Here is a 13,207-nt window from a genome sequence, read left to right on the forward strand (position 1 = left end):
CACAAGATGTGATTCTGCTATGCCTTTAATGCGTAGAACAAAGGTTAAACATGAATCCTTCACAACAAAAGTTAGAGCAGTGACAACAAACAACCACTGCCTAAATAAAATAAAAAGGAGGAGTTGTCCAAATTAAGTTTCTAAAATGTTAATGCTTTAAAAACCGTATAAAAGTCAATTCAGTATCAGTAAAGGTGAACAGAAAAATATCTCTTAAAAAGGAAATGGGACATATTTGTATCCAGTGTTAAAAAAAATCACACCAGTAATGTAAAACGTCAGAGGTTTGGGGTTCAAACCAAGAACACAGCCACAGATGTTTTGTTACACAGTGTGACATTATCAATCACAATGTCTGGGACAGCTTCTCAGTGCATATGTTAAGGGTGAGGTGTACATGTAATGTCAGCCAGGTGAGAGTAAAAGGAAAACGCCCTTCAAAATATCACTCTATATACCATACAAAGTATCACAGGGACCAACGCTCAACATACACTGAATTCTTACAAACGATAAAAGTATGGTAAAATTGGCAAACCATTCAGTAATCTCATCATTAAGTATAATAAGTATTGAGTATTAATCCTCATCTGTAATGATTCATCCATGTCAATACCCTTCAGGTCCTTTGTGAAAGCAGAATATGTATCAAGTATGAGTATTAATCATTATCTATACATATCTATCCCTATCAATACCCTTTAGCAAAGTGAGCCGTTTTGTTGGTTTTGTTTGATCACATAGAAGTATCAATACAAAACACACATGCAAGCACACACACACACACACACACACACACACACACAGAACCATAATGAAGCAAGAGAGTTGACATAAACCTCATTCCCAGACATGGATAATTCAAAGACAAGATCTTGGCAGAGCATCCACGCTATATAGCAGACGTTTACAGGCACTTCAAGACCCATGGTCATCCCTGAGACCGAGAGAATTGTCTTTCTACCAGCACATTTTCATTGCATGCTGAACAACAAACAGGCTATTTTCATCCCTACAGTTTCTTCTTGAAAAAAAAAAAAAAAAGTTTTCCATCAGAGGTGGAATGTCAGACTTCTATAACTGGTGGGGATGTTGACAAGTGCAGAAGCCACAAAAAGGAAAGAAGAGAAATGAAGAAAACAATAAAGGTGTTGGAATGACATGTCTTGCTGGGTGGGTAATGGCCTTTGTTACTGGATTTCCTTACGAGGCAGCCAGTATCAGTATCAGTATCAGTAGCTCAAGGAAGCGTCACTGCGTTCGGTCAAATCTATATGTGCTACACCACATCTGCCAAGCAGATGCCTGACCAGCAGCGTAACCCAATGCGCTTAGTCAGGCCTTGAGAAAAAAAAAAAAAATAAAATAAAAAGGTGAGAAATAAATATCCTGATGGTCCATTTGAACAAAACGTTTAACGCTGAAAAACTGAAAAGCCACCTCCATGTTTTGTCTGAACACTTCAGGTCGGTCAAGAACAAGACATCAGTTCAGTTCACCTATGCAACCAGAGATGAAAAACTGCACTGTATGCGCAAGTCTCTTTTTCCCATTCAACTTTGATAATATCACTTTCTTATCATCTGCTTGCTGAAGTTACCTGCTCTGTATGGTGACAAGAGAAAATTCAAACATCCTGACAAAAACCTGCTAACACTTTGATAATAACAATTATTTTTAAATGTTCCGGTTTATCTGGCCAAAATCCTGTTTACACTTCTGTTGTGATAACACATACCATGGTAAAATGCCACAGGATAAACAACCATAAGTGAAAACTACTCAACAAAACTTAAGACGTTAGAAATAAATTCATATGTTGACCCAGCGAGAGTTGAAACACCAGTTGCTGTTGTGAATTCCATAGAAAAAAACCAGTGGATAAAAACATGTGGTTGAAAAAAACAACAACAAATGAACAACCAAAACATGAGCATATAAGATTTTTTTTTCACAGAAATATATAAGAAAAAACCCCAAAAGACCAACAAATTGGAATATCACCAGTCATGGAAACAAACTCACACTAAAAAGTGCCAGTGGATAAAACAACCTGAAAACAAGAGGGGGGTGTGGGAAAAATCTAGGCACCAAAACATGAACATGCCAAATTCAAAACAAATCTATATTATGCGCAATGTAAGTAAAGAGGGGGGTCAGGGGGGTCGGGGGGGGGGGGGGGGGGGGGGGAGGGGGGGGGATATATACCTCCATCATCACAAAGTATTCTGTACAGTAACAATGATGTGACTGGTAGCAGTAGTCCTCATGAGATTCCGTCATGAAATAAACAGTTTCACAACCATCCCCTGTAGACTCACCACACATATCTTAATATCATAGTTAAGCTTTTATCACAAAATTTCAACCAATCTTCTAAATGTTCATTTTGGGCAGACTGTTATCAACACTGACAAACAAGTTTATCAAAAACAAACTGCCAAAAAAGTGACATTTCATTCTTTTGTGTCCTTTTATCAACCACTGTTTAAATGGGTAAAATTACATGTTTATGGAACACTGTTTTGTACATTAACTCTCTCCATACCAATGGCGAAAGAGACGACGTTAACAGCGTTTCACCCCAATTACCATCATCAAAATATTGCAAGAAGAAGGCTCTTATACTGAAGAGGTGAATGTTGACAAAGAATACCACAATTCTTATGACGGAAGCTAAAGGTTGGGTCATTCAGACACCCACTGGACATCTGAGGGGTCTGTGTAGAGGAGAAGAGAGGACTGGCCATACTGAGTGAGTTAAATGGGTAAAATTACATATTTATGGAAGACTGTTTTGTACATTAGAAAAGTTATGTGTTAAAAGTAAAAAAAAGGAAAGAAATCCTTGACAGTATAAATAATATCACAATTTTAATTAACAAACAAATGAGTCTTATCAACTGTTCCAATAGCGCCTGTAAAACAAACTTGCCTATACACTATCCATACCCTAAGATTAATAATTTCATGTACATATGCCTATATGTTGACAATAAATCACTGGAAATTACTGTCCATGACTAAATGATTATTTTCTTAAAACTGAATACCAAAGGTACAAACTAGTATAAATGCAGCACCATAAAATAACATTCATATATATTGCTTGTACAGTTGAAGCACCTCAAATACACAAATGCCTTTTTTTCTTTAAACAACACGAAGTTATAAGAAATGCAGGAATATGACTCAATACTTTCAGGCTCATGGACCATTTGAAACTTTCTTTTTCCCCCCATATTCTTCATCTTTTTAGCAATACTTTTACATCCACACACCACTTTTGGCAACATTTGTAATTCCACACCCAATTTTAGCAACATTTCAATCCTGTATCCACCCACCCACCCACAAAAAGTTTTTTTGGGGAAAAATATTGCACAAAATGACATGTTAAAAAAAAAGCTCTAAATAATACAAGTGTCACTAACATTATTCTCCAACAATCAGGCAACAAACATTATTTTCCTTAGTTCCATCCAGTCACTTAAAACATACATGCAGGTAAAGGCTTCAAATCAACATGCTCACAAACTGTATGACAAGTTTCATTGCAAACACCACCATCAATTCTGACACTGTCATCGTCATTTTTCAATAAGAATGGAGATGGTGGCAAACAGAGGAGAGCGACCTCAGACTTGTTGACAGATGATGGGATGACACAGGTACACTGGCTGAGGACCGTGAACTGTGCAACGCCTTGGACGCAAACAATGTGGAGCACCCAAGTATGTATCTCTCCATCTATATCTATCTACAGATATATGGATGTAATCTACAGTTTATACATCTCTATCTATATAGTCATACAAAACAATAGTGGAGGAAAACAAGTGCAGGTAACCACTAAACAACCTTTCTGTAGTTTAAAAACATATTATATATATATATATATATATATATATATATATATATATATATATATATATGTATGTACATAATGTTGGATCTCAAACACGCATGCAAAAAGTACTGGATCGCCACACGGACAGATGTGCCGACAACGACAACCACTCAATTGTACTTGGTCTTGGCAGGACTCTGCAGGCCAATGTGCACGGGGTTCTTGGACGAGCCGATGACGCGCGTGCTCAGGTAAGAGATGAAGCCCTCTGGGGTGAACTGCAGACCCGAGGCACTGATGATGCTCTCATAGGCTTCCGCTTCACGTTCATACTGTGTCAGAATGGCTGTCGCCTCCGTCTTGGCCCTGGAAGGCAGACAAAAATCGAATAAAGATATTGTATTGTATTGTATTGTATTGTACTGCATTGTATTGTATTGTATTGCATTGTATTGTATTACTGCATTGCACTGTAACTGCATTGCATTGCATTGCATTGTATTGTATTGTATTACTCTTTTCTGTCACAACAGATTTCTCTGTGTGAAATTTGGGCTGCTCCCCCCAGGGAGACCACGTCTGTACACTGAGAATGCACCCTTTTTTCTTTTTTTTTTTTCTTTTTTTTTACCTGCCTGCAATTGTATTTGTTTTCCTATCAAAGTGGATTTTTCAACACAATTTTGCCAAGGACAACCCTTTTGTTGCCCTGGGTTTTAACTTCTTCTACGTGCACTATTTGCATGCTGCACTTGGGACCTCGGTTTACTGCCTCATCTGAATGACTAGCATCCAGACCACTTAAGGTCTTGTGGAGAGGGAGAAAATACTGGCGACTATGGGATTTGAACCAATGCACTCAGATTCTCTTGGATCCTAGGCGGACATATTACCTCTAAACCAACACTCCATTAAATGGAGTTGGGTCATGGTTAAGTATGTGTGATTAGTTTTCCCCATCTCACTTGTTCTGCAGGATCCTGGCCTGGGACTCAGCCTTGTTCAGGATGATCGTGGCCTCAGATTCTGCTTCACGCCGTGTGGTCTTGGCCTCCGTGATCAGCCGGGGGTACTCGTTCCTTGCCACCTGACCATATATGGTGACACATTTCTGTATCTCTCTCTCTATGTATGTATATTCATACACACACACACACACACACATATATATATATAACGGCCTCGGCAGGCGCACATTTTTTCTTATATATATATATATATATTCTTATATATATATATATATATATATATATATAGATAGATAGGTAGATAGATATAGATAGATATAGATGCAGATATAGATACAGAGGTATATATAGATATATATACATACATGGATTTTTTGTTTTTTTACTAGCAATTCACATTGTCTCAAAATGGAGAGCAGCCTGCATTTCACACAGAAAATCAGTCATGACTGAAGACCTATCAACGCAAAGTTTATAAAAGAAAAAAGAAGGCTGGGACGAACATCAAATGTATTGACTATCAACACAAAGTTTAAAAAATAAAAGAGGCAAGGACACACATCAAATGTATTGCTCAAAGGCTTCCCGTTCTAATGAACCCACTGACCTGAATGTCTTCCCTAGCTCTCTCTTTGCTGCGGATGGCAGCCTCGTATTCTGAAGGTCTTTCAATGTTGTTCACCTGGTAATAAAAACAAAAAATATTGAAAAATTTTATCCTGGTAAAAAAAAAAAAATATATATATATATATATATTGAAGAAATAAAACTGCTAAAAATGACCACAACACCAAACTCTGTAGGAGCTTGTGTAAGCGCACTCCTAAGTCTATGTGTATGATTGTGCATACATTACTTCATGTACATATTCAAATTTTAGCAGCACATGTACATGTGTGCATGTACACATTCTTTCAACATGGCAGCACATAAATTCTCTCCCTTTTCCTGAAAGGAGTATGATTATCATGCACACAGACATGCATTCACACAAATTAAATGAAATTACATTTGTCTGTAATCATCTGCAGATCAGTCACACTGGTGTGCATGAAAAAAAGATGCTATATAATAAGCTGTAGATCAGAGCAGTGTGCAGGAAAAACTGGTGCTATATAATCATCTGCAGATGGGTTACATTGGCTTGCATGAAAAAAACGATGCTTTATAATCACTGCGGACCAGTCCAGTGATATGGATGTGCATGAAAAACAGATGCAATATAATCAATCACTTGCAGTTCAATCACATTGATGTACATAAAACACCTGCAAAAAAACCAAACAACACTGATGTACATAAAACACCTGCAAAAAAACCAAACAAACAAGAACACCAATGCAGATCAATCTCATAAGTATGGATAAAAACAATACTACATAATCACCTGCATAAAAAAAAAAAAAAAAAAAAAAAAAATGCTTTGTAATCACCTGCAGATCAGTTACATTGACACGGATGAAAATAATGCAACATAATCACCTGCCAAAAAAACCCAACAACAAACAAACCAATGCTTAAAAATCACCTGTATATAAGTCACATAGGCACAGATATAAATAATCACCTGCATAACCAAAAAATATTGCCTTATAATCACTTGCAAATCAGTCACATCGGCTGGAATAAAAAATAATGATACATAATCACCTGCATAAAAAAAGCTTTACAATCACCTACAAATCAGTCACATCTACATGGATAAAAATAATGATACACAATCACCTGCTTAAAAAACAAACAAAAAACAATGTCTCATAATCACCTGCAAAAAACCCCCACAGAAATCCAATGCCTTATAATCCTACAGACCGTCACATTATGATAAAAATGGATAAAAATATCCGCATGGATAAATATAATGCTGCATTATCACCTGCATAAAAAAAACAATGCCTTATAATCACCTGCATATCTATTCAGCATGGATACAAATAATGCTACATAATCACCTGCAAAAAAAAAAAAAAAAAAAAAATCCAATGTCTTATAATCACCTGCAGGTCAGTCACATTGGCATGGATAAAAACAATGCTTCATAATCACCTGCATAAAAAACACAAAAAAAACAAACAATGCTTTATAATCACCTGCATATTAGTCACATTAGCATGGATAAAAAAATAATGCTGCATAATCCAAACCAATGCCATATAATCACCTGAAGGTCAGTCACATCAGTGTGCAAGCCAGTGAAGCGTTCCTTCAGGATAGTGGACAGCAGTGTCTGGAAGTTGCCTCTCTCTGCCTGGAACTGGGAAGTGTTGAAGCGGCTGCACGCCTCGTGGATGACAGACGCCCCTGCAGCAATCACATGGCGCCCACAGGTGTGACCACAGAACAGTCCATATATTTTCCACACCTTTTCCCAACCAGGCTGAACATTTTCCAAACCAAGTACGAAGCCACAGGTGTGACCACAGAACAGTCCATACATTTTCCACACCTTTTCCAAACCAGGCTGAACATTTTTCATACCAAGTACAAAGCCAAACTGAGAAAGAAAAAAAAAATCAGCAAGGTTCCCACACAAGTGACCAAAGATGATTCCATACTTTTCCCACACCTTTTCCAAACCAGATTTTTTTTTTCTATACCAAACACAAATCTAAACCCAGTCGAAAATTCATCTTCTAAACTGATGATGGAGACCAGCAGATATCCCAGTATCTATAGATGTTCACTTTTTTTTTTCAATGCATTAAGTGCTCCATTTAAAGTCCTATATCTAAGCCACACCGAGATGGTCTGTAATGGTTATCATATATTTGGAACATAATAAGAGCTACACTTGATGAACATGTGTCTTTTTCCATATAACACAAATATTAAAAAAGACCATTTTTTGGACATAAATCTGTTCAAACTAAACACTTCTGCTGTTTACTTGTTTCTTTTTCTTCCCAGATTATGTCCACTCCGCAAAGACTCCCACCTGGACAAAACCTTTCAAATGAGATTCAGATGACGGGCGCAATAGCCGAGTGGTTAAAGCGTCGGACTGTCAATCTGAGGGTCCCGGGTTCGAATCACGGTGACGGCGCCTGGTGGGTAAAGGGTGGAGATTTTTTACGATCTCCCAGGTCAACATATGTGCAGACCTGCTAGTGCCTGAACCCCCTTCGTGTGTATATGCAAGCAGAAGATCAAATACGCACGTTAAAGATCCTGTAATCCATGTCAGCGTTCGGTGGGTTATGGAAACAAGAACATACCCAGCATGCACACCCCCGAAAACGGAGTATGGCTGCCTACATGGCAGGGTTAACACGGTCATACATGTAAAAGCCCACTTGTGTGCATACGAGTGAACGCAGAAGAAGAAGAGATTCAGATTAGCCTTAGGGGGTAACTTCAACTACAGCACTGACCGGAATGCCTGAGAACACCCTTGTATCCATCAAAGTCCTTGAAGTCCATGATGATGGTTTTCATTTTGTTCAAAACTGCTTTGAACTGGAAGGATACATCGATCCAAACAGGTACACCATCACGGTTCAGGCACTGAAACAATGTAAGAGTGAAAAAGAAAAAAAGAAATGGTAATCTTTCTTTGAGCCGAATAACAACACACAACACTTTCAGTCAGTGATGTCTTGTGTATGTTGATGCTGAATCAGAGCTACAGCAACCACTGAACTGTATTCTCCAGCATACTTTTTTTTTAAATACTTTTTTAAAGCCTCTCAAAACACACCTCATCTGACCTCCCTACCATCATACTGACTGGTGTACTTGTGCTGATTGTAATTTTGCAGGTGTGTTTGTCGGTATATTTGTGCGTGAACAACACTGTTCATTTATGGTTAACTTGATGCAATCCAAAATGTATTTATAAACTAATGTCTTTTTTTTTTTATTGCAAATGCCACAAGCTCATTGTTTAGTTGTGAGCAGTAATCTGCATTCCATGTATCATATATATATATATATAGAGAGAGAGAGAGAGAGAGAGAGATATAGATATATATATATATAGTGTGTGTGTGTGTGTGTGTGTGTGTGTGTGTGTGTGCGTGCGTGTGTGTGTAAATGCTCATCTCTGAATGACAGTCGTGTCTGACCCATCAGAACAACAGGGGAGCCAACTGCTGTCCCGACTCTCTGGGCTAGAACTTGATTACAGTGGAGAGAGTTTTGCCAGTTACATCCCCTCTCTCTTTGCCAAGAGGGCTTCAGGACAGTCAATGTTGGGATGGTCCCTTTTGTCCAACTAGCCCTCACGACTGCTGCACGAAGAGCCAGTGCAATCTTGCCTCCTGGTCTGCAAGTCACAGTTCTTCACAAAAGACTAAGCTGTAAATGAATTCCCACTGAAGAGGAGAAACCACTGATCATGCATCTCTCACTTCGATGTTGGCCCAACTGTAAGCTTATGTTAATCTATGATATAAGCTTATGTCAATCTATGATATAAGCTAAATGTCAATCTATGATATAAGCTGAGAATTAAGCCCATCTCTATAATCAAATTATTTCAGTTATAAATAAACCCACCTGTATCAACACAAGTGAGAATGCATGACACATAAAATAAATGAGACACAGAGATCAGTAACCTGCCCCACCCCCCCTCCCATCCCCCACCCACCCCCATGACACACGGCAGAACATAAATGATGTATAAAAAAAAATAATAATAATAAATCCATTCATCCCTGTGCTTTGAGCCAAAGTGTCACACAGTTTCTCCTTTACAACAGTATAAACACTCTGTATTGAAAAAAGAAAAAAAAAAAGGGTGTAAGCACTCTGTGCCTTTCCCTGCAGAAGCTTGTAGTTAGCAGAGCAGACACTGCGACGACTTGAATAAATCACAAGTTATTGCCCTTGACAGGTGTGATGTATGCCTTTGCTAAATTGGCTCCAAGGAAAGAATCTCAATCTTCAACCGCTACAGCTGAAGTCATCAATAAAGCATACATGAAAGCCTCCATACAAAAGTTTCAATATAACACCTTGGTGGTTCCACTATACGGAGGCATCTTTTGAGTGCTGCTCCAGTTTCTTAAGCAGTGCTGGGAACACTCTCAGGGGTCTGGTGCGTATGAAAGGAAAAGTAGAGCACAGCCCTGTCACACAGAGCCAAATCAATATGGATCTCCACAGAATCACAAGTATATTACCGTCCTCACCAATCATCCTGATGCAATGTCAGTCAACCCTACCCAAACTCTCTGACCCTTCCCGTTCTTTCATTCTGCATTTCCTTTACTCCTTCGATTCCATGCCTGAGGTAAGTTGGTGAGTTATGGTAAGGAACGCCAGCTGAAACTTGTTCTTGCATCGTGATGTGAGTACATATTTCATAATCTGATACTTATTTGTCTATTTTGTTTGATCATGAAGACAGGAGTGCATATACTGTATTTTGATATTTACTTGTTTGTCTATTTTGTTTGATCATCTTTTTTTCTTTCTTTTTTTATAGTTTGACACAAATCTAGGGTAGGCCCTAAAGGCCTGAGCAGCACATTGGGTTTATGCAGCAAAGGTCAGGCATCTTCTCCTTTTTTTTTTCTTTCCTATTATTATTTTTTTCTTTCCTTTTCTTTTTTCAGATCAGAATGTGCAGTGTAAATATATGTGGACCAGTCCACACCCTTTGACACCTCCCTGAAAGTGAAACCAACCCTGTTTTTTTAAGCACAAGGTTCAGTGGATGGTCCTGCACAATTTACAATTTTCAAGTCACGAATGACCACCATAGAAAAAAAAAAGAAAGATTAAGCAATAGTGCAGTCTCTATCTACCCATGTGGATGGGTCATGGCAGCTGTGCACAAGAAATAATAATAATAATGATGATGATGATAACAAAAATACTACTACTATTACTATTACTAGTACTACTAATGCTGCTGATGATAACAACAACAACAATAACAACAACAACAATAATAATAATAATAGTAATAATGATAATAATAATACTGATAACAACAACAACAATAATAATGATAATCATCATCATCATCATCATGATTATTATTATTTATTTTCTGTCTAATAACATCTTAGATGAATAGACTATATATATAATAAATAAACAATATTTCCTGTGCACTGCTGACACTAGGTCTCAGATGGTGTGAGCCTGGGTGGCCTAACCTGCCTTCCCCCACTGTAACGTTATACCTGAACCATTAACAGAAATCATTCTCACTTCAGCCTATTGTGCTCCAATGTTATAAACAAAGTAATGGAACAAGTGAGCATCTTCTCCTTTCCTGATTCAGTTTCTTTTTTTTTTTTTAATTTGAGAGGGTGCTCCTTTCATTAAGGAGGGCCTTATAAACCAAAAATTAGATCACTCTAATATCATTATTCTTACCCTCAATCGGTCATACTCCAGTGTTGTGTAGACATTGGGGAAGATGATGAATTCATATCCTGGAGGGCCCATGTGAAGACCTTCTGAGAAGACTTCATCATCAAGCTCTTTTTGGATTGTGTCATACTGAATACCCACTGTAAAAAGAGAATGGTAGGTTATCATGCATTACGTAGTGTATACATGTGTATGTTCATTGTTATACATAAATATATTGTACACATACAAAATATAGATACTGTTTACACACATATATGTGTGTACATGCACACACACACACACACACACACACACACACACACACACACACACACACACACACTTGAACACAGGGTGAATCTGCACATTCATCCATACACAACCACACAGAAAATAAATGTTCTTCACTCATTACGATGGCTCACAATCATGTCAGAAGAGCAAACACCTTGAAAAAGATGGGGGGAAAAAACCCAACAAACAAAAAGCCCAGACACAGGACATATTTCAGGATGTAGTCCAGATAAAGGTAGCTAAAAGAAAAAGGGACTAAATGAATATAGAACTATGGCTAAAACATTGGCTTCAATAAGAATCACACATACTACAAATGCATAGGCTTTCACTGAACATTATGCAGCTTACCTTCATCAGAGGCTAGCTTCTTGAGAGAAAAAGCCACCAGGCAGATGGACATGATCACAACACCCACTGTCAGAGTAATGCATATTATTGCCACTCCACCTGCTACCGTATTTGAATTCGCCATACTGCTCCTCTGTAAATGAAACAAGCTGCAAAACCTGTAAAAGAATACAACCATATATTTTATATTTTACACACACAGACACCCCCACCCCCCACCCACTGCATGAATGTATCCACATTATTTTGAAATCTGGTTTTAGTTTTCATTCCCTGGCTGGTGCTGGCTGAAGAGTTAAAGACTGAGTTCACTTCACAGATGGTGCAATACAACTGACATCAGCAGCATCTGCACTGCATATGAGGGGATGTTTGTATGCACTGCTTGCACTTTCATTGTTCATGGGTTGACAATATTTGTCCACTTCATCCATTTCTGTAAATTTTGGAGTACAAATTTTGCTAATGTGGCAGTTCTGTGGATACTTTCTCCCTTGTATCAGTAATACATATGCACTCAACTCCATGTTAACTGCAGCATTTTTTTACAACCTCTTAACAAACTGCATATTTTATACTGTTCTGATGACGTTTTGTTAACAAAGTGGTTTCAGGTATTGTAGATTTAAATGATATTCACCCCAGACCCAATATATGCTAATCTACCAGAGGAAAAAAACAACACATTTCAGAAACAAACATAAATTATATTTCATTCTGAGCTGGAAAGTGCACATAACACTACTACAATTTAAAAAGAAAAGATTTTCTGGATCATAATTATGGGATGCAAAATGGTCACTTTTACAGTTTTAGCTTTAAATGCCAATCCTGCAAACGGCAATCGATACATAAGATTATCTTATCTGCTATATTTTATGAACAGTGGAAAGAAATGATAAATCTTTGCATGCAAGTGTACAATTAACTTACGAACCGTTCGGTCAAACCACAGTCTTGATGGCACAGTGCCAAACTTCTGACCTCCACAGAAGATGGATCGAGGATAATATCGACATCATCACTAGTTTACATACTTTGCGTACTGGCTAAAATCTAATAAACAATGAAGGGATGTGTGTGGGGGGTAGTCTCCTAAAATCTTACTTCAAACTCCGTGCTTGATTTTCATCCACTCTTCCAGTGTCCGTGTATGGAGTTCTGTCAGGGAGCCTGTCAAGTATTTGCTAATTGTTGCGTTGACTGAACACGAGACTTGCAGCTATTTTTGCTCTGATTTCTTGGCACTTCCGCCTCCCGTCGACAGTGTGAAATCTACTGGTCAAGGCAGGAGTCTCTCAACCAATGAACCACAATTTTACAATTACTTTCGGTTTTTGAAACGGGTTCCAGATTCTGGGTTTCTGATGTGTGAAAAATGAAACACGTTTGTTTGTTTTTGTTTGTCTTCTCTCTCTCTCTCTCTCTCTCT

The 13,207-nt window shown here is 38.0% G+C and overlaps 1 protein-coding gene across 1 annotated transcript; it reads right to left on the reverse strand.

Moving 5' to 3' along the window:
* Window positions 1–3,939: 3,939 nt before the first annotated feature.
* Window positions 3,940–13,007, reverse strand: LOC143291390 (uncharacterized). Its single transcript, XM_076601233.1, has 8 exons — window positions 12,883–13,007; window positions 11,776–11,933; window positions 11,152–11,288; window positions 8,190–8,322; window positions 6,980–7,119; window positions 5,426–5,500; window positions 4,816–4,937; window positions 3,940–4,216 (listed from the first exon to the last, which is right to left on the reverse strand). The coding sequence occupies exons 2-8, from the start codon at window positions 11,897–11,899 to the stop codon at window positions 4,021–4,023; spliced, it is 927 nt and encodes a 308-aa protein (XP_076457348.1). The 5' UTR covers window positions 11,900–11,933; window positions 12,883–13,007; the 3' UTR covers window positions 3,940–4,020.
* Window positions 13,008–13,207: the final 200 nt, after the last annotated feature.

Source organism: Babylonia areolata, chromosome 1, assembly GCF_041734735.1.
Source record: "Babylonia areolata isolate BAREFJ2019XMU chromosome 1, ASM4173473v1, whole genome shotgun sequence".
In the NCBI taxonomy this organism is placed as follows: domain Eukaryota; kingdom Metazoa; phylum Mollusca; class Gastropoda; order Neogastropoda; family Buccinidae; genus Babylonia; species Babylonia areolata.